Here is a 21202-nt window from a genome sequence, read left to right on the forward strand (position 1 = left end):
AATTATCGGCCCGTGACCGATGTGCATTTTCGTGTACAGTTGTCCCTTAAACCTGTGAGACGTTCCGTTCCGAAATTATGCCAATATTTGATGTTACTTCCGCAACTTTATCGTCCATTTTCATTGGCTTTTCTTCACGATCCGAGAAACGAAACGTAAAATTGAAGTAATGCTTCATTAGGAAATAAAAACAAATTATATAGTAAATTGGAAAAGATTTTTATTATTACTGGTAATTTATTTACAATATAAATAACATTTATTTGCTTGCAATCTTCCACTAATATTATACATTAGAAACTAGCGTCCATTTACCACCGCACCTGAAAAAAAAATTCATTAACACGTTGGCTGCTTAACAATATTGATGTGTCTGTTGTCTGTCTATCTATCTGCCTGTTCCAGCTAAGTTCCACTTCCAGCTGTGTGAAATAGGGGTTAAAAAATTTTGTCTACCTAATAATTTTCTCAAAACCAGTCCGACATTTGGACATTCGCGGAGATTCATCTCCGTGCTTTAGAGTGCACCCTACTCTACTACTAACTGTCTGCAGTGGCGTGCACAGGGTTTGCATAAAGCTGGTACATGGCATAAAATGGAAAAAATTCCCTCCAATAAGAGTTATTTAAAATAATTTGGGTATGCAGTGCTTTTGTGCATGTATAAAGTGCACGCCATTGACTGTCGGTCCTGAGCCCAATATATTTCCAGTCGTGTCGGATCTGCCGTCCCATTGGACTAGAATATCTAGAGATTGACAACCGTGGTCGAAATAAATTAGAGAAACTGTTTTTTTAGAATCCGTGACCTTGGGGTTTGGTAAAGCCTCCAAAATACCTATATCCAGCAGTGGAAGTCCTACGTGACATGAATTATGGTGACAAGTAGTGCTACTGACCTGCAGGCGGCCAGGAACCGCCCGTCGTAGGCCTTCTGCAGTGGGTGCTTCGCTGGCGTGGCGGCGGGAAGGGCGCGCGCTCCGCAGCGGCCGCATCGCCGCCAACGCGCAGCCCTTCTCCCCCCACCCAAGTACATGTACCTACCATTGAATTAAGAACATACAGAATCCTCATTCAGCCATTATTGTATGCAGTGCATTGTGTCCAAAAAACAGAGAAAACACCCCGCGCACGTCCCATTTACATACGCGGAATGTTGCTAGCTCACAATTTTTTTCCCATTTTATGGTGAACGCTTAGAACATTAGAGGTAAAATATAATTATTTTACACCTAATGTTCTAATTTTAAAAAGGTAAACTGTTCTTTATTTCTTTTATTTGCGAATTTAAGTGCTTAGCTTTTAAGAAATTTTTTTTTTGTACATATCGTCATCTAGCGCCAAATTAAGCGTAGCTTGGGTTATGGGTACTAAGGTAACTCAAGAATATTTATAAATGCTTAAAATACCTATAAAAATAAACACCCAGGTAATGAAAAATATCTATGTACACAAACATTTTCAGTTGAGGTAATCGCACTCAGATAGCATGGTCACTGCCTACTGTGCCAATCGGCCGTCAATTCCGCTTACAGCATATAGCATGTAGGTACAATTAATATAAAAGTTAGTATTGAAATAAAAATAATAATTAAAAACATACACCTTATCTATGAGATAATCATCAATTGCGTAGTAACTTTTATCGAATATGAATTTCTTCTACTTTCTCTTAAACGAAGGAAATTTGCATCACAATTATACGGTTAGGCGAGTGATTATATAAAATTGGACTGTTGCAGAAAAAGCTCTTTGAGAACAGAGCTGTATGGGTGAGTTAATGTATACCTCTTTTATGCTAGTTTTAAAATAAACCCAAGTTTTCTTAGGAGTAAGTATTAATTCAACTGTCATACCCCTAACCATAAGCGGTTCTAGCTCAGTGGGTCGGACGTCGACTTCACTTTGGAAGGGCCGAGTTCATATCCCAGCATGCACCTCTTTCTTTTATAAATTTTGCGCGTTTTTCCAGCAACGTGCTTCAACGTGGAAGGAAAACATCGTGAGGAAACCTGCATGCCTGAGAGTTCTTATTCTCAAAAGGTGTGTGGAGTCCACCAATCCGCCCTGGGTCAGCGTGGTGGACTACGGCTTTAGCCCTGTCTCGTTGTGAGAGGAGACCCGTGCCCTGTAGTTGGACGGTAATGGGTTGATATAATAATGATTGATACAGGTTGACTTTTTTTTCAGTGCGGACATTTTCATATGTCATATATGAACCAAATTTATGAACATATATTTTTTATTCGCAGCGGTAATTCCATAAAATAAAGCATAATTAATAACTTAAACAATTAAAATTGAAAAACCCATTACTTACTTATCAACACATTACGTTGTATTTTTTTTTAATTTGCCCATGACTGCAATCTCACCTGGGGGTAAGTGATGATGCAGCCTAAGATGGTAGTGGGCATTATTTATTGCCATGATGCTAATTTTCAGCTCGGAAATCGTAAAAAAAAAAAAAATTAGACTGGATCGTGATTTACCTCCAGGAAATAATGCACTCGAGGGCTAACTTGTACTAGCATAAAAAGAAATAAAGGATTTTGTAATAAAGGGTTTTATTTCAGCTTACCTTATCGAATCCATGTCGAGAGAGGGCGCGATGTCAGACTGTGCGTACACAGGAGGTTCAGGTACGTAGCGCAGCGACTCCGGCTCCACGCCGTACTCAAACTAAAAAATTTTGTTTAGTTTTAAACATATCAAATTAACTCCCATTGAACATAACACAGTCGAAGTCACTGGGCATATTTAAAAGGGCTATTAAGGCTCATTATCTCGCTCAATAAAGAAGACTAATTTTTATTTATTTACTCTAACACATATTTAAGTATTTATGGTATGTTAATGTATGTATTAGTACATTTATAATAATAAATATACAACGACAATACACACATCGCCATCTAGCCCCAATTTAAGCGAAGCTTGTGTTATGGTTATATTTTTTATCAATAATATATATAAATACTTACATACATATGAACACCCAGACACTGAAAAACATTCATGCTCATCACACCAACATTTTCCAGTAGTGGGAATCGAACCCACGGCCTTGGACTCAGAAAGCGGGGTCGCTGCAAACTGCGCCAATCGGCCGTCCAAATTTATCAATAGTATTGTTGTATTTGTGTAGTCTGGTTTATGTACTAGTATGTAGTTTATCGTATGTATGTTTTAACAGTATTCCCCACCTTTTCGTTTTCCTAAGGTTGCCTGGCAGTGATCGCTACTTAGCGATAAGGCCGCCTTTTGCATCCTACTACATTCGTGAAGTGATTGTCCTTTTTTTTTTTTTTTGGTTTTCTTAATGATGTGGTTGGTGTACGAATGAAGAGTAAAAATAAAATAAATGCGAAAGTGTGTCTGTTTGTTTGTCTTAATAAATAGAATAGAAATAAAATAAATGCGAAAGTGTGTCTGTTTGTTTGTCTTACTACACGTACGTAGTACGTACACAAAGCAACATCAAAAATTTGCAAAATATTATTACGGCTTTTTGTGACAGAGCTCGTCCGGGGAAATACTGCGGCTATGCATATTTCTGCCGCTAAGCAGCATTGTTGCAATGCTGTGTTCCGGTCTGAAGGGCGTGGTTATCGGTGTATTTACAGGTACGTGTACTTGGTAGACATGCTCCTTGCATGCCTTTTGAAGTGTTTCTCGGTTTATATGCGACGGTTTTCCACTTACCATCAGTGGGCCAACGGCTTGGTCCGTCAAATATTACTTAAAATAAAAAAGTGCGTAGTAGAGTTAGTTGAAAGGTTGGTGAGTAAGAAAGGCTACTTTTAACACCAGTTAAACTAACAGTACCCACTGGATTTAAAAAAAAACTGGACGTCAAGAACGCGGGTAACAGATAGTACTTTACTTCTATAAAAAATAAAAACACTTGGGAGGAAAAATCAAATGTAGTAAAGTAAAGTGTTCTTACATATAGCGGCCAGCCGCGGGCGTGCGGCGCAGCGAGACAGCGGCGCGGCAAGGCATCCCAAACGCGAGCCGGCGCCTGCGCACAAACGCACGCACACTCCTCTACGCACACAAATTTTTACTTAAAATAACACTAGCTTCAACAGTGAAGGAAAAAAGCCGTGAGCATTCCGATATAAAGGACATATGTAAGACCTTTGTTGGAGTACGCTTTTCAGGTCTGGAGTCCCTATTTTGTTAAGGATATACAAATGCTTGAAAAGGTCCAAAGACGAGCCACTAAACTGCCAAGAGAATTGAGAAACCTTTCATATGAGCAAAGGCTTGCAAACCTGGGACTCAGCACCCTCAAAAGTAGGCGAGAAAGATTTATTCTCCGAACCCTTTTCATACTGAGAAGGGGAAGGGACCCGTGCCCTCATAAATAAATACATATACAACGACAAAACACACATCGCCATCTAGCCCCAAAGAAAGCGTAGCTGGTGTTATTTTTTTTTATGAATATAATAGACATAAATACTTAAAATATACAGATAAACATCCAGAAACTGAAAAACATTCATGTTCATCACACAAACATTTTCCAGTTGTGGGAATCGAACCCACGACCTTAGACTCAGAAAGCAGGGTTGCTGCCCACTGCGCCACTCGGCCGTCGATGATGGCATGGCACATGAAGCTTAATACCTATGCCTCAAGGTCGATGGACATAAGGAGGCACGTTGCAGGTCGAGGTTCCTTGCATGCACGAGTGTTGCCGTTTATGGTTTGTTCAATTTCATAGTTTCGGTACACCGGCAGGGGAAATTGGTATTTTATATTTATGCTTTTAGTTTTTTTTGTTTAAATTTAGCTTTTTATGTTAGTGCTTGTTTGTTGTATTGTATTATATGTAATAAAGACGAATATAAATAATAAAGACAAGTTAAAGTAAATTTAAATGAAAAATATGAGCAGATAAACAAAAATAAAATAGACACTATTTTTCATCACGTGAAGTGTTGGGTTTATTGTGTCCTGTATCTATTTATAATAAAGGATCCAACATCATTACGTTCTGGATCCATACTTAAATATCTATACCTGGCATAACATCAGTTCGACGTAGGTACTAGGTACATCAATTACGAAAAAAAAAATCCTGCCAAAGTCAACAAACAACCTTTCAATACGGCCTCGCACTTCGATATAGAATTCCAAATTCTCCTGCGGATGTACACCGCACGCGGCATCCTTTAAGCATCAAACAAATTGACAGAAGCAAGACCATTTGCAACTAGTAAATAAAACTCACCCAGTAGGTCGGGCTTAGGCGGCGTGCTAACCGCTAGTCGCGCGAGCGGGCGACTGAGCGACTCGCCGCCGCGACCGCAAGCCCGTGCTACTACTACTAGCTTCCTCAATAAAGTTATTGCTGCGGGATCCGACCATAGTTCATACCTACGGGAAACACAGTGAGGCTACAGTTAGACGAAGCGAAAACATAATGGGCGATCGCACTGCTTCGCACGCGGTTTTTTGGTTTTTCATGAATCCTGCGGGAACTGTACATTTTTTCGGGATAAAAAGCAGCCTATATATTAATCCAGGGTATAATCTAAATCCATTCCAGAATTCAGTCAGTATAATAGGTGTAGTAGTTTTTGCGTGAAAGAGTGACAAACATCCATCCATCCAACCATGCATACAAACTTCGGCATTTATTTACTTAGATTAGCATAGTTTATTTGGAGATGCAGTAAGCAGTTCTCCGCTAATTCTTACTAATATTAAAGATTAGAAGGTTTGTTTGTTTCTTTGTCCTTCATTAACGCCCTAACTAAGAAACCAATCATCAATTTTTGGCATAGAATTAGATGAAAGGACGCAAAGGATTTTAATAATAATGAGTTTATTACCTGACGTTTGCATGGTAAGTGTTTTTGTAAATCCTGAAAACTTTGGTCATTTTACTTTCGCGCTAAGCGACGAAATTTGAATTGTAATGTGTACGCAACAAGATTTAAATTCCTTGCAATCGGCTAACCACACGACGATAACGCGAATTGATTCCAAGAAATTTTGTTGTATTTATTTACTAACATTCACATCTGTCTGTAAAACATTAATATCGCCCGAACGTCCGCAGGGTTAGCAAAATTATTGTTCCGTGGTTAAACCGTACCTTATATTAGGGAAGTTAGTTATCACAATAATTGAGACCAGGGGAAACAAATCTAGAGGGGTTTACAACAAGAAAATCTAGAAAATCAACATCTTAATGGACATGGAGAGAGGGTGGGAAGTTTTGTGGAGGCGCTTGATTAAAGATTGAAAGTTTATTAAAACTGAGTTTGTAATACAATATTTATGAAAAACAGAACTTTTAGCTAAAATTTTCTACACCTTATCAAGCTATCTAGTAATTAAAATAATCTATTTGGATGTTTTAACTTTTATATATGTATGTATGCTGCAAGTATAGTGTTTATTTTTATTACCCAAGTTACTGTGCTATTTTTGGCGTTTGGATGTTTTGAGGAGGTGCTTGATTAAAGATAGAAAGTTTATTAAAACTGAGTATGTAAGACAATATTTATGAAAAAAAGAACTTTTAGCTACAATTTTGTACGCCTATTCAAGCTATCTAGTTATTAAACTAATCTATTTGGATGTTCTAACTTGTATATGTGTATGTATGCTGCAATTATAGTGTTTATTTTTATTACCCAAGTTACGGCGCTATTTTTGGCGTTTGGATGTTTTGAGGAGGTGCTTGATTAAAGATTGAAAGTTTATTAAAACTGAGTATCTTTTAGCTAAAATTTAATACCTTGATACCTTGAAAAGGCGTACAAGCCTTTTCAAGCTATCTAGGTATTAAACTAATCTATTTCGATGTTTTAACTTGTGTATGTGTATAAAGGCTGCAAGTATAGTGTTTATTTTTATGACCCAAGTTACTGCAAAATTGTTGGCAACATTTTTGTTACATTGTCATATTTAGAGGAACTATTTCTAAATAGGACAATATAGCACTAAGTGGATGTCAATGAAACATATTCGATACATTCAGTCTTTATCAAGCACCTCTTAAAATTCTCCACCTGCTCTTAGGCTATGAGGAATATACAAACCCATTATGATGTTGTAACTGGTGCAGGTTAGCCGGTTGCAACGCAGCAAGCGCTGTTAGCGCTGTATGCAGCGCCCGTTGCAGCGGCCGTCTAAGCGCTTGCAGCGGCTGCAACGCTTGAAGTGCTCCGTCGCTAGACAGTTCCGCTTTCGCTTCTAATGCTAGGAGATTCTGTGAAATGGTAGGGAAAGAAATATGTAACAGTATCAATAATAATGAAATCAATACTGGATAAAGTTGTCATAAAAACAACTTGTCTTTATTTTTTACATTCGTATTTATTATATATGTGTTATGTTGGTTTGTGTACCTACGCTTTAAAAACTCAAAAAGTTCTGCACTGCAGCTGATGATATATAAAACGCATTAAGGATTGTTTTTATCTATTTTTTGCATCAGTCACATATCCGCGACCGCAAAACTACAGTTTTTTTTAACGATCGATGTACCAGTGACCGCACCATCTGGCGAAACCGAGAAAAACACTCGCTGATATATGTAATGTATTCTTTGTTTTGTTTCTCATTTGTCAACCAGTCCATAAAAATGTGCCAGTGGCAGGGTACAACTAGTAATATATATAAGTATATACATATTTATGCAATACATAAATTGATTATACGTAAGTACGGACTAGAGATTTATATAAATAAAAAAATTCAACATTAAAACATAAGATATAAAAGTAATTACATATTAATTAAACTCCGATATGAAACAAACAAAATATATACATATATTATTTTGCCTTGTATCGTTAATAATAGTTTTTTTTTTATTCGCGATTCAAATACAGACCTTGTCGTGTTCCGGTAGCGGCGTATGGTCGTCCAGCAAGGCTGTCAACGGTGCAATGGCGTCCGGTTTATCGTCGCGCAGTGCGCCCGCGCAGGCGGCCCATGCGGCGTAGCACAGCTGGAGTGACGTCAGCGCCGCAGCACTGCTCTGCCATGACGCTGACAAACTACATACACGAATTTAGTTGTAGTAGAGTTGCTTGTGGCAGAGCTCGTCAGGGAAAGTACTACCGCCATGCTTATTACGTCCCTCGAGGCACGTGAAGCCAGTGCCGGATTAAGAAAGCGCAGGGCCCGTAGCAAATTCTGTTAAAGAGCCCTTGATCTGCTATGGCTCAGTATGTATGTGTGTGTGTGTGTGTGTGTTTGTGTGTGTGTGTATGTTTGTGTGTGTTTGAATGTGTGCGTGAGTGTGGATTAAGCAAGCGCGGGGCTCGTTGCAAATTCTTTTTAAGAGCCTTAGATCTGCTATGGCTCAGTATGTGTGTGTGTGTGTGAGTGTGTGTGTGTATGCAATTGCTACTCTTGCTATCGTGGTTAATCCGGCACTGCGTGAGGCTTAAGGTGTAGGTGACGCCTCAGGTACATAGGGGGCACTTCGTAGGACGTGTTTCTTGCATGCTCTTTGAAGTATTGCTCTGTTTGTAGGAAATCGTTTTACGATCGACGATAGCGATTAGCATATTATTAGTTTTGGTCTATTACTGTGTCAAATAAAAAGTTTTTTTATTAAAAATTACTAGTTTGATTTCAATCAATACTGAAGAAAGAATAACCAGTTATAAGGCTCGGAAACGTGGTCGATTACTATCGGCTTCGTAAGAAGGCTGAGAGTCGTAAAGCAGGCGGTTGAAAAACCTATGCTGCCAGTATCTTTACGTGATCAAATCAGAAATAAAGAGGCAATGGACAGGACACATAGTCGGAGAACCGTTGGACGTTGGGGTCATAAGGTGATGGAATGGCGACCCCGGTAAATGATCCCAATGAGGTGGACGTAGGACATCAAGAGCGCTTTAACGGGGTGTTATAAGTTTGACGTGTTTTTGGGTGTGAGTGTGTGTGTATGCCAGTATGGGAGGGTTTCTGGTTGGGTGTATGTGTAGGTGAAATGTGCGCGTGTGAGTGCGGGTATAAGTATTTAATTTATTAGATATTTTTGATATTATAGTTCCTTGCAGATAGTAATGATCACAGTCAACTTACCTACAGAGAGCTATCCTAAGTTTGAGCCAACTGTGGAAATAAAACTGCTGGAAAGTAGGCGGCTGTCTTTGGAAACTCTCTGTTATCCTGCAATATTTATTAATTATTTTATTTATTAAGGCCCAAACAGCTTACTTAAAACTGTGAATAATAAAAATAGCATATACAGCAATTAAGAAGACTCTATTAAACTTAGTCATAAGAATACACAAAAGGTGACAGCAAACGCATAAATCTTAATTATGAAACTTTTAACTAAAGTTAAAAATAAACAGATTTATATGTACCCTTATTTGTAACATGTACACTACCTTCGTGGGGATATATGAAAACATATATACGTTTAAGCAACATATGCACACATATAAACATTCTAACAATTTATAGTTAAGAATTATGTTAATTTTAAAAACAATGACATGCAAAGATATAACGTTTCTTAAAATAAAAATCTGGCTTAATTATGCAAATTATATCAATTATTTTCGATCGTTTATGCACGAACAAAACTACAATACTCAGTAAACTTAATTGAGAACTATAAAAAAGACCGTAAAACATTACTTAAGAAAATAATTTGGTGTTTTACTTGTACAATCAAAAACAAAAAAAAATAATTGTTTAATGCCTTAAAAGCAAGCAAATACCTTTCATAAACAGCTTCAACGATGTTGGCTTTGAGAGTCATCAGTATATCGAGCGAATCGTAACCTGATACCATGGAGTATTCCAGTAAGGAGGTCACGTGCTGCACTGATAGTGGTGTGGCTAAATGAAAATAAAATGTAATATGGAAACCCACTTGTTTATGTCATTGTTAATAGAGATGCAAATTTTGCAAAGATGAAAATGTGCAGCGGTTTTCTATTGGCATAGTATAAACATATATTTTCATAATTTAATAGATTAAAAAGAATTGTATTTGTAATATGTAGTATAAGAAAATCTTTTGAACATAGTTATTGGCATGTATGTTAGACATTGACATAAAAATATTTGCATTTTAAACATACATAAAAAATACACGTGTTTTTATCATTGATATAAAATGATACAATTTGGACAAAAGTACAAAATAAATTCATTTTTGACATAGGTATAAACACATGTGCATTTAGAATATATATAAAAAAAGGCATGCATTATTAATAAAAAATACATGCATTTTGACAGAAAAAACAGATATGCACTTAAAACAAAGATAACAAAGTCATGTAGTTTAACCACTGATATGAAAAAGGACATGCAATTTTGACATAGATGAGAAAAGTTATGCCATTTTGCCTTTGATAAAGCAAACATACGTATGTCGGGCGCAGGCTGGTGCAGTTTGTACACGTGAAGCTGCGAATGCGTGTCCACCGCCACAACCACGCCGCCCAACGCTGACATCTCCACACACCACACTGTCGCGCAACTAGCTCCACTCTACGGAGCAAAAGTTACCTTCCATCAGCCTCTTATCACAGTGTAAAGAAATACAGTATTCGCCTTTGATCTCGTGGTGAATGCAGACAAGTCTAGATAGCGTCGCTATATTGTCTTCTTACTACTGGCGCCAGTAAGGGTCTTTTCCTCGCCCCGCACTTGAAGCACGAATTTTGACGTGAAACATGTATAGGCGAGCGTAAACCTGATTGTTGGCGTGGCGATGCAGGCCCTGGCGACGCATCGATATTTGATGGAATATATGTATTATACGAGTTGTTGCGATTTCAAATAAACTTTTAAACTTGAATTTTTTCTTAAAATTTTTAATGAAAATGTAAAAACAGTCATTATTTTATGACTGTTTATTATGATTCCTGACGTCATCAGGTTTTTTATGCATACAACATATTCAATGGTTCAAAACTGCTAGGGGTCCCGTGACGGCTTACTTTTTTTTAATTTGCACCACAAGTTCGCCCCTCACTGCAATCTCACTTATGAAGTGGTGATGCACATGCATGATGGTACACGACATCGTACCGGAACGCTAGATCACTTGACAGCAAGTGTTTGTCGGTTGGGTGAAAACATAGCCACGATCGAAGCTTAAAGACAAAAGTTACTTATCATCCAGAGTCGTTTGTCACAGAAGAGATACAGTATTCGCCTTTGATCTCGTGGTGAATGCCGACGTCTAGATAGCGTCGCTATAGTGTCCCTAACTACCGATGCCAAGGGCATGTTCAGCTATGAATGAGTGATATAGTCTAAGATGATGGCGGGCTAATCTGTTAAGGGCGGTTATATTAAACCTATAACTGTATTCTGTTTCTTTACGACATACGCTTGGCAGTACGTCTTTGTAGTCGATAGGGGATAGCCACGACCAAAGCCATTATTGCAATTTTTGATGTGAAACATGTAAAGGCGGAGGGTAAACCTGATCGTTGGTGTGGCGATACAGGCCGTGGCGTCTCTTCTCCACGCTATATGATGGAATATATTTACTATAGGTATTATATAAATATTATATAAACTCAAAATTCATTTATTTCAGTAGGCCTAATTAATAAGCACTTTTGAAACGTCAAGTCAGTCGGTTTGTAGTGACTACCAACGGTTCGGAAGGCAGATTCCATTGAGAAGAGCCGGCAAGAAACTCAGCAGATTGCTCTTTTCCAACATCATTTTATAGTTTAACAATTGTTAGAATTTTTCGGTTTTGTGAGAGATGAGAGCGGAGCGGCCTGCTTCCAAGCAGCCTTGTCGTTATACATAATAGTAACTATTGAAAATAATTGATCTTAAAGGAATTTTTGAATTAAAAATATTCGTATATGAAGAATATAAATGTATATTAAATACTCTGTCATAATTTTCTTATCATGACTTATAATGTATTTTTTTTTCATGTCATATTTAGTTCCCGTCTATATCTGTACTTTTTTGCCTATTATTGCACAAAATAATTTCGATGTTTTACATCTGCCATGCGTCCCGTGGCGGCTCATATCTTTTTATTAGTAGGTATGAATATGTGCCGCGTAGTGACGACAGATCAGAATACAGTTGTCACTTCCCCTCCTCTTTCCGAGGGTCTCGTACGAGGCGATTAAGAGAATGTAAAAAAGAACGAGCAGCAGCGTCCGCTGTGATACTGCCACCAACTATTGAGATCACAAACCTGTTTGCCCACGTGGTGTTTCCGGGCAAACCCTCCCTTTAGGAGTGGCCTTTAGTCCAGCCGAGAACTGTTATGAAAACAACCATTGAGTATTAAAAAGCAGCAGTGGACTGTTATGGAAACAGCCTGAGAGCAGTAACAAAATAATAAACACTTACAGGTATAGAGCCGGGTCCATATTTGGGTTTCTTGGGAGGGGTCCCGGCGCCACTGGCCACCTCCGGCGCCCCAACTCCCACGCCGCTTGTGATAATGGGCCGCGAATGTAACTATTAATCAGAAATAATATAATCCAATCTATCCTAATCCTAGCCCGCAGGGTGATTACGTATCTCGCGACAGCAATGCGACAGGCGTAAATCTTGCAATCACTGCTGTCAAACGTCACTTTGCCATACAATAAATAAACAAAAGTGCTAGTACTAAGAATTTATTGATAAAAAAAACCGGACAAATGATTAGTCAATACTATTCATTGGTCCGGTCCGGTCCGACCCAGTGGTCGATCGATTAGTACTAGTATAATGCTCGTGAGGCAGTGTTGATAGCCCAGTAGTGGACTGCGGCTTCACTTTCGCGGGACCGAGTTTTAATCCCAGCACGCACCTCTAACTTATCTAAGTTATGTGCGTATTAAGAAATTAAAATATCACTTGCTTCAACGGTATGGGAAAACAACGTGAGGAGACCTGCATGCCTGAGAGTTCTCCATAATGTTTTCAAAGGACACTGAAAAGATTATGGAGAACTCTCAGTTCCTCAATCAGCGTTGGGCCAGCGTGGTGGACTACGGCCTAAACCCTTCTCATTGTGGGAGGAAACCCTTTATTTATTTATTTAAGGGACAATCAACAGGTTACAACAACAACTCTTAAAAACTAAACAAAAAATGAAAAAACATATAAATGTAATATTGTAGACCCACTTAAAGACTGCCAATACAACTTGCGAATATTATTAGTTAGAAGGAGAAAAAACGAGATTTTTTTTTTTTTTTTATAAACCTATTTTTAACCCTTGCCCTGTAGTGGGCCGGTGATGGGTTTATATGATGATGATGATGACTGAATACTCACGTAGTGGGGTGTATCCCTCGCTAAAAGGTGAAGTGCCCTCGGGGTACAAAGTACTGCGTGCGCTACTGAGGGCAACCGGGCCGAGGATACGTAAGTTGCGCAATCGCTGCCTTCCATTTGCCAGACGGCGGCTTGTTGCCACGCCTGTCAAACAAAATCTTTATTTCTTAAGTATAGTCCAACGGTACATACCACGACAATTTTTTGGATTTGTCGATATTTCGACCCAGTTGCATGGATCGTGGTCACGACGGGACTGCGTAGGTACGAGATGTCAAGTCGGATGTCACGGGCAGAATCTGACTACCCGCTTTCGTGTTCTTTTTGTCGGTATTTCACGAACTGTTCGACACACTACACCTCGTGCATTAACGTCCTACACCTACACCTACAGTATCAGTTCGTTGTGTACAGTTCGTTAAATATCGACAATCAGATTCTGCCCGTGACATCCGACTTGACATCTCGTACCTACGCAGTCCCGTCGTGACTCGTGACCACGATTCATGCAACTGGGTCTAAACAACGACAAATCCTAAATATTATCGCGGTATGTACCCGTGAAACTATACTTAAGAAATGTTGATTAACCACGAAAATCTTAGTTTAAAATCTTTATTAAATAAATAAATATACTACGACAATACACACATTGCCATCTAGCCCAAAAGTAAGCGTAGCTTGTGTTATGGGTACTAAGATGACTGGTGAATATTTTTATGAATAATATACATAAATACTTATAATATACAGATAAACACCCAGACACTGAAAAACATTCATGTTCATCACACTAACATATTCCAGTTGTGGGAATCGAACCCACGGCCTTGGACTCAGAAAGCAGGGTCGCTGCCCACTGCGCCACTCGGCAGTATTGTAAAAAATAAGCTTAATTTGCTATACTCCGCGAAAAGCAGGAGGATCTGTATGGTGTAATTTAAAATTTCTTCAATCCTTATACTTTACACCAAACAGATCTTCGGCAATGTACGCTCTACGCACGTTTCGCTCCGAAACCGGAGCATCCTCAGGAGATGTTGACTTTTTTTTATAATTTTCTACTTTTTATTAACTTAGTGTTTTTACATACTCCGAGTATCAAATTTATATTTTTTTCTTTTTGTATCCCCACAACCTCGTGGGAATAGCTTGAACTAACATCTCTGCTAATATTATAAAATATGTCAATGTAAGTTTGTTTGTTACGCTTTCACGCAAAAACTACTTAACCGATCCTCTGAAACTTTGTACACATATTCTTAGAAGTGTTAAAAGTAATATAGGATACTTTTTATCCTGACATTAAGCTCGGTTCCTTTGGGAGAGGGGATGAAAGTGTTTGACGATTTTACACTATAACTCCGATAAGTTATAACCGATTTTAATAATTATTTTTGTACTATAGGTTATAATATGTTTAATTTTGCCCAAACTTTGTGTTGATCTGATGAATGTGGTTGGAGATAGAGGACAGAACTCCGCAGCGGACAGCAGCAAACCCCTCATTTAAAGCTTAGCGTTACTGAATACTTTAAATTTTTTAGGAAATACAACTAAATTGAATGCCACAGCAAAAAACAAAATCAAACGCAGACGAAGTCGCGGGCAATAGCTAAACTAGGCTACACCCATAAAAAATTGTAATCAGATAAATAAAAGGTCGAAAGTATATTATATTTCAATGTTTATCAACTTACCACGGTATTGAAGCAATCTACAGTTTTTGGACCCCCGCCAGGTGTTGTACTGCCTTGGACGGGACCTTTCAATGAAGGTAAGAGTTAATATAAGAGAGTAAGAGTAATATTAAGTAAATTATTTAGAGATGTTCAAAAAACTATTTTGTGAAAACGGCGTTACCATACCTTTGGATAACAGTTTGTGTACAGGATATGCTTGCTCTGTCATTTTCCACAATGTCAGATTTGTACTCGCGATCAGTAACGAATCGATGTCGTCTCGAAGCCACCATGATATTGAAACTGGAAAAAAAACACAGTTATATACCTATTTACCTGTGATTTATATACTTTTTGAGAAATAACTGTACAGTTACTCGGTGACAACCATAAGATTAGAAAGGTTTACATTTAAATTCAAGTATGATTAACACATAGGCTGCTAATATAACTCACTAATACAAGCCTATTTAAAAAGGGCTTAAAAAAATTGAGGTATTATGTTTAAAGGTTTCGGTTTACAAGTTGTTTAATGCTAATGTTTTTTTTTGTTCCACAACTTCTTCCAGGGTTACTGTACAGTTACTCGGTGACAACCAGAACATTAGAAAGGTTTACATTTAAATCCAAGTATTATTAACACATAGGATACTAATATAACTCACTTACAAGCCTATTTAAAAAGGGCTAAAAAAAATCAAGGTACTATGTTTAAAGGTTTCGGTTTACAAGTTGTTTAATGCTAATGATTTTTATTTGTTACACAACTTCTTCCAGGGTTACCTATATACTTTTTTAAAAATAACTGTAGTGTTAAAAAATAACTGTGTAGTTACTTGGTGACAACCATAACATTAGAAAGGTTTACATTTAAATTCAAGTACGATTAACACATAGGCTACTCTTTACCCCCAAAATATCCATGGTTTCCGCGCTAAACGCTACAGTTTGCTATAGCTAACTTCCTCGAGACTAGATTTATAATAGCTGTGCTCCAATGAACGACTCTGTACATTTAATTGCGACGACCTGCCTGGCGCAGCGGTGAGCGCTGTCGTTTTAAGTGGGTGGCCTTGAGTTTGATCGCCGGCAGGAGCAATTTGCGAAATTATAAATTCGGAATTTTTGGTTTACGGATTAACCGACACACTATACGATGTCGCATAGAAACCGATTAGGGGTAATACACCTTACTGCCATACCCCTAACAGGTTAGCCCGTTCCACTGCATCATACCTTACCAGCGGGTAAGATTGCAGTCAAGAGATAACTTGTAGTATATAAAAAAAATACCAAATTACGTATACTTACTCATCGCGAGTAACACCGTGGGGCGCATATAGTTTAAAATAAAACGCAATATAAATGGTTCTATATAAACAATCGACTTACTAGAAACAGACCTAATCAGTGATATCTGCATATCGTCTGAGAAAAGTACAGAAATCCATCATGGAGTATAAACTTTTATAACATGATGGCCAAGTTATGCTAGATATATTTTTACCTAAGTTTAAACAATGTATTCAAAAACATTTTATAAATCATTATCACCACATAATTGATGAATTTCTTAAGCACAATGCTGCTGCAATGTTTGAGTCTGGGTGTTTATGTTTATTATAAGTATTTATGTATATTATTCTTAAAAATATTCATCAGTTATCTTAGTACCCATAACACAAGCTACGCTTACTTTGGGACTAGATGGCGGTGTGTTTATTATCGTAGTATGTAATATAAAAAAAAGATTGTTTAACCGTAAAAATTATGTTGAAAAAGAGCAATCTGCTGAGTTTCTTGTCGGAACTTCTAGGTAGAATCTGCCTGCTGTAAATACTAACAGACTGACTTCTAGTTTCAAAAGTGCTTATAAACAAGGCCTACTTGATATAAATAAATTCTGAATTTTGAATTATGTATATTAATATATACTTACTAGGCGTAACATCGTCATCTAAGAGGTAAACGGTGGGCAAAGGTTGCAGCTGTATAGAGACAGGGGCAGAACGGGTTGAGTTAGGACGTATGACCGAACACACCGCGCAGTGCACCCCTCGCTTGCTACCCCGCCGCCAACCAGCTGCTATCAGTAGATTCCCATCTGCCACAAATTAAACCTTCAAAAATTAGCCTTTTTTAATGTCCAAGATTATGTTGTCACAGAATCTAGGCCTTATCTCAGACGACACAAAAAACAAAAATTATCTTGTCTTCCTGTTTTTTCTGCTGTCCACATTTATAAACCCGCAGGGTGATTACGTATCTCGCGACGGCAATGCGACAGGCGTAAATCTTGCAATCACTGCTGGCAAACGTCACTTTTCCATACAATAAGTAAACAAAAGTGATGTTAGACAGCAGTGATTGCAAGATTTTCGCCTGTCGCAAACCTGTCGCGAGATACGTAATCACCCTGCCGATCATTTCCTGAAGGACTGGTTATTAAATGTCCCTAATGAATCTTCCAAATATCTGTATGCTTTTCTTCATCAATCGAGGTAATAAATAAAATATTGATAATATTATGCAAAAGTCTACTGGTAACTAATATTTTAAACCAGGTTTCTTTGGCTTGCTGGCGTTAGACGCTGCTGACACCATTTAATAAAAAATTGAACGAACGCTGTATACACCTATAATTGATTATTGTAATAGTACTAAACAGAATTTGTAATTCTAACACATAATTGAATTTTTTTATGAAGGTAGTTAAAATTAATTTTATTTTTAAGTAATTAAAGTATAATTACTGTACTGTAAAAAATAAACAAAAGAAATATAATTTAAGCATAAAACACAGACGTAATAAGGATATATAAACCACAGATAAAATATAATACACATTGCTCGCCAGTGGCGCAGCAAAGAAAGAGGTATTTACATAGCCGTTAAACGGTAAACAAACTTCTGAGAAGGGAATATTATCAAACAAATAAATACGAAATTCTCACTAAAGAAATACGCGCCAAAGTTGAGATTCGTTATATGATTTAGTTTACGATCCATCTCTCCTGACAGGAGACCTGTGTTAGGCTGCTGATGACTTACTCTTGTGTGCGATGGACGCTGTAGCAATATGGCTCCGGACAGCGCGTAAGCAGTCCGTGACGATGTGTGCCCGCCCGCCCTCACCCGGCGTCAGTGCACCCACCAACCCGGTTCCCGTCACCACACACGCGCCCTCACACGCACCTCCCCTGAGAACATTAATGTATTTATTCAAGCGAATCATTCTTATTAATGTACTTTTAGGACATTTGAGACTTTATGGCATCATCATCATCATATCAACCCATTAGCGGACAACTAAAGGACACGGGTATCCTCCCACAATGAGAGGGTTAAGGCCGTAGTCCACCACGCTGGCCCAGTGCGGATTGGTGGACTCCACAAACCATTGAGAAGCAGAGCATATAACTTAAGGTCCGTGCTGGCATTCAAACTCGATCCCAAGAAAGTGCAGTTGAAGTCCTACTCATTAGGCTGTCACCGCTTTGGGCATAATTGTTATTATTTATTAACAATTTTTATTAATAAACAGACAAATTATTGTTAGCCTAAAATTATTCATATGAAGTATTAACAGGTAAAAAGATCTATTCCTAACTATATAAAAGCGACAGCGCTTGGCTTGTTTATATTTACACATATTTTGAAAACAAATACAAGTGTATTGTGTATGTGTCCTTATTACTTTTTCATATTTATGAAACGTGATGATTAATATAGGGGCTCTAATGATATTGAATAATTACAGCTTTGAATTAATTTTCTAAAGGGAATTCTGCCTTTTTCACAAGCACTATTGGCTGTATATACTTGATAGAATTCATAAAAACCTTTACCCAAATCCTTTCAAAGTAGGCGTGGCTCTCAACAATTGTATCCTGTCACAGATAGGAGCATCAGGCTTTTTTTCTAATGCTACGACCTTCCGACCGTTGTGAAAAAATGCAGCCTTTTTTATACATTCACCTGGAAAAAAAAGTCTTATTTCACTATTATTATGCCATAATTGGTGGTTTGACTTTCTAAGATATCTGATAACAATGGAGTTTTACTGCTAATTTCAGCTCCAGATAAACAAATATGAAGCTTAGGAAAAATTGTAGTAAGAAAGGTAAGTTGACGCATGGTAACACATAATTTTTTTTAAATAAACAGTAAACCCCTGTAAACAGAAACGTTTTACAGAGCAGTGTTGAACTATCAATTTTTTTAGATTGGATTGGATTACTGCCTAAGGCCTCTAATAGTCTGTATTTTATTACAAAGCGAGTGCTTTGTAATCTGACAAATTACAGATCCAATGTCACCAATGTGTTTCCTGATAGTGGTTGCACATACAAATTGTAACCTATTCAATCTTGTATTCAAAAAATATTCAATAATAATTGACATATCTGATTACAGGAAGTGCTGGATTAGACAGGTAATGGATTTGTCCTGTGTTATTACAAAAATTATCATAAATATTTTTGAGTAAATGCAAAATGAAATAACATGCTGTTAAGCACATTTTTACCTGGAAAATTAGCAGTATATAAGCAAGTCCATTCATTCAGCAAGAACTCTTTTTGGCCGTACACAGATACTTCGCCAACTGTTGTAGCTACAAGCAACTTTTTGCCCTCTCCATCCCATTCCAGAGATGATACCTTAAAGATAATGTAAGATAGTTAAGAAAATTAAGGATACTTACATTTTATATTATAACTTGAAGTAATGGTGCTTGAAATACATGTTGCTCAACCAAGTTAGCAACATGTATTTTACACATAAAACTAAGGTTATCTTTAAAATATTTTTTGGCCGTTGTAATTATATACTGCAAAAACTATTTACCATAAACAACACATTAGCAGCTCCCTACAGGACACTGGGACTCTCTTCCCATAATGAGAAAGGCTTAGGCCATTATCGAGCATGCTGGTGGCTATGTGTGAAGGGTGGACTTAACAGACCTTTGAGAATATTGAGTTTTTGGAATTTCATAACAATGTTTTCCTTTGCAGGTAAAGCGCAAATAACTATGAAAAGGTAGAGATGAGTGTCAGGGTTTGAACTCAGAAAGTGAAGCCAAAGACTCTAACAACTAAGCTGTAATCTAATTAAAAAAAACATTTCTAAATTTAAGAAAAAAATGTAGCTGCAAGTATTTAAACATTAGAAGTAACAATAAACTTAAGAAGTATACTTACAGGATGCACAGTACTGGTAACTTTATGGCTATCCCAAGGTGTGTCCAAATCACATACATACACATGGCCTCCCCATGTTTCACCATCAGAGTCTGTGAGCTCAGTCAGTGATGAAAAGGCGATAATATTACATGTAGATATTGTACAGACTGGTCTTACTACTTCTGGATCGGTTGTACTAGAATGCAGTAAAGAAATATAATGTAAATTTGTAATCTTCAATTGTATGCATTTTGTAAGCTTATTATTTTAATTTTTCCTGTATTTTTGTGTGGTGTACAATAAAAGTGTATTACGTTTACCACATAAAAATACATTCATTCATCAATTCATAAATGCAAAGCCTTGGCATTGAGATACTATACTTGAACTACTCATCACAAAAATATGCTACAAATAGTGGTTCCTCCTAGTCCCGGTCCCCATTTAAATATAACGAAAACACTACTTTTAGACCAGATTAATTTTGTGTAAAGCTAAATAAATTTAAAAATTCATTTTAGTTAAGTAGTATTGTAAGTACCAGTTTCAAGTATTTAATTAGAATTTAACTATTTTATTCCCATTTTTCACTACAAATATAAATAAAAAACAGATTAAAGTAAGATAATATTATGTTCTTATAATCTTGTGAAGTTAGTTATACATAAAATATATTCAACAGACTTGACTTACCCATCAAAATGTGGCGGCTCACACTTCAGCGGCTTACGTCTCATTGAATAAATAAGCTCCATATTTTGATTTTAATAGGTACAATAAATCAACATTTATCTTAATACCTACCTACATGAAAACCTAACTTCTTATAACTTGAACTGAAAAATATCAACAATCTCTAATCTGTCAATTTGATGAGCACAGATCAGTAATAACTTTTTTCTATGGCACAGATAAACAATTAATAAACAAAAGAGGATACAAAAACTTAAAAAAGGCAGGACGAAAGCTGTGCAGCTTATATCCTCATTGCCTGGACCCATGTTGTTAAGTGTGGTGAGTGAGTTTTTAGTCTTTACAAGAGCTTGCACTTAACAGTCAATAGTATTCTTATTT

At 37.2% G+C, this 21202-nt stretch overlaps 1 protein-coding gene across 1 annotated transcript; it reads right to left on the bottom strand.

The window, feature by feature from the left end:
- Positions 1–232: 232 nt before the first annotated feature.
- Positions 233–20949, bottom strand: LOC120628968 (mediator of RNA polymerase II transcription subunit 16). The gene is made up of 20 exons (XM_039897673.1): positions 20822–20949; positions 20147–20324; positions 19471–19603; positions 18791–18920; positions 17994–18142; positions 16882–17046; positions 15129–15245; positions 14961–15025; positions 13261–13404; positions 12343–12453; positions 10374–10497; positions 9717–9837; positions 9070–9156; positions 7865–8030; positions 7068–7237; positions 5246–5391; positions 3950–4050; positions 2582–2682; positions 900–1040; positions 233–323 (listed from the first exon to the last, which is right to left on the bottom strand). The coding sequence occupies exons 1-20, from the start codon at positions 20881–20883 to the stop codon at positions 287–289; spliced, it is 2448 nt and encodes an 815-aa protein (XP_039753607.1). The 5' UTR covers positions 20884–20949; the 3' UTR covers positions 233–286.
- Positions 20950–21202: the final 253 nt, after the last annotated feature.

The sequence above is a fragment of the Pararge aegeria genome, chromosome 13, assembly GCF_905163445.1.
Source record: "Pararge aegeria chromosome 13, ilParAegt1.1, whole genome shotgun sequence".
NCBI lineage: Eukaryota > Metazoa > Arthropoda > Insecta > Lepidoptera > Nymphalidae > Pararge > Pararge aegeria.

What these genes read in the sequence shown, in the direction of transcription:
- LOC120628968 (XM_039897673.1), bottom strand. Translation starts at nt 20,883, where the DNA reads ATGGAGCTTATTTATTCAATGAGACGTAAGCCGCTGAAGTGTGAGCCG. An exon ending in ACACAAACTGTTATCCAAAG is followed by an intron (nt 15,026 to 15,128) that starts GTATGGTAACGC and finishes CTTCATTGAAAG; the next exon opens with GTCCCGTCCAAGGCAGTACA. An exon ending in CGCTACCGGAACACGACAAG is followed by an intron (nt 7,238 to 7,864) that starts GTCTGTATTTGA and finishes ACCATTTCACAG; the next exon opens with AATCTCCTAGCATTAGAAGC.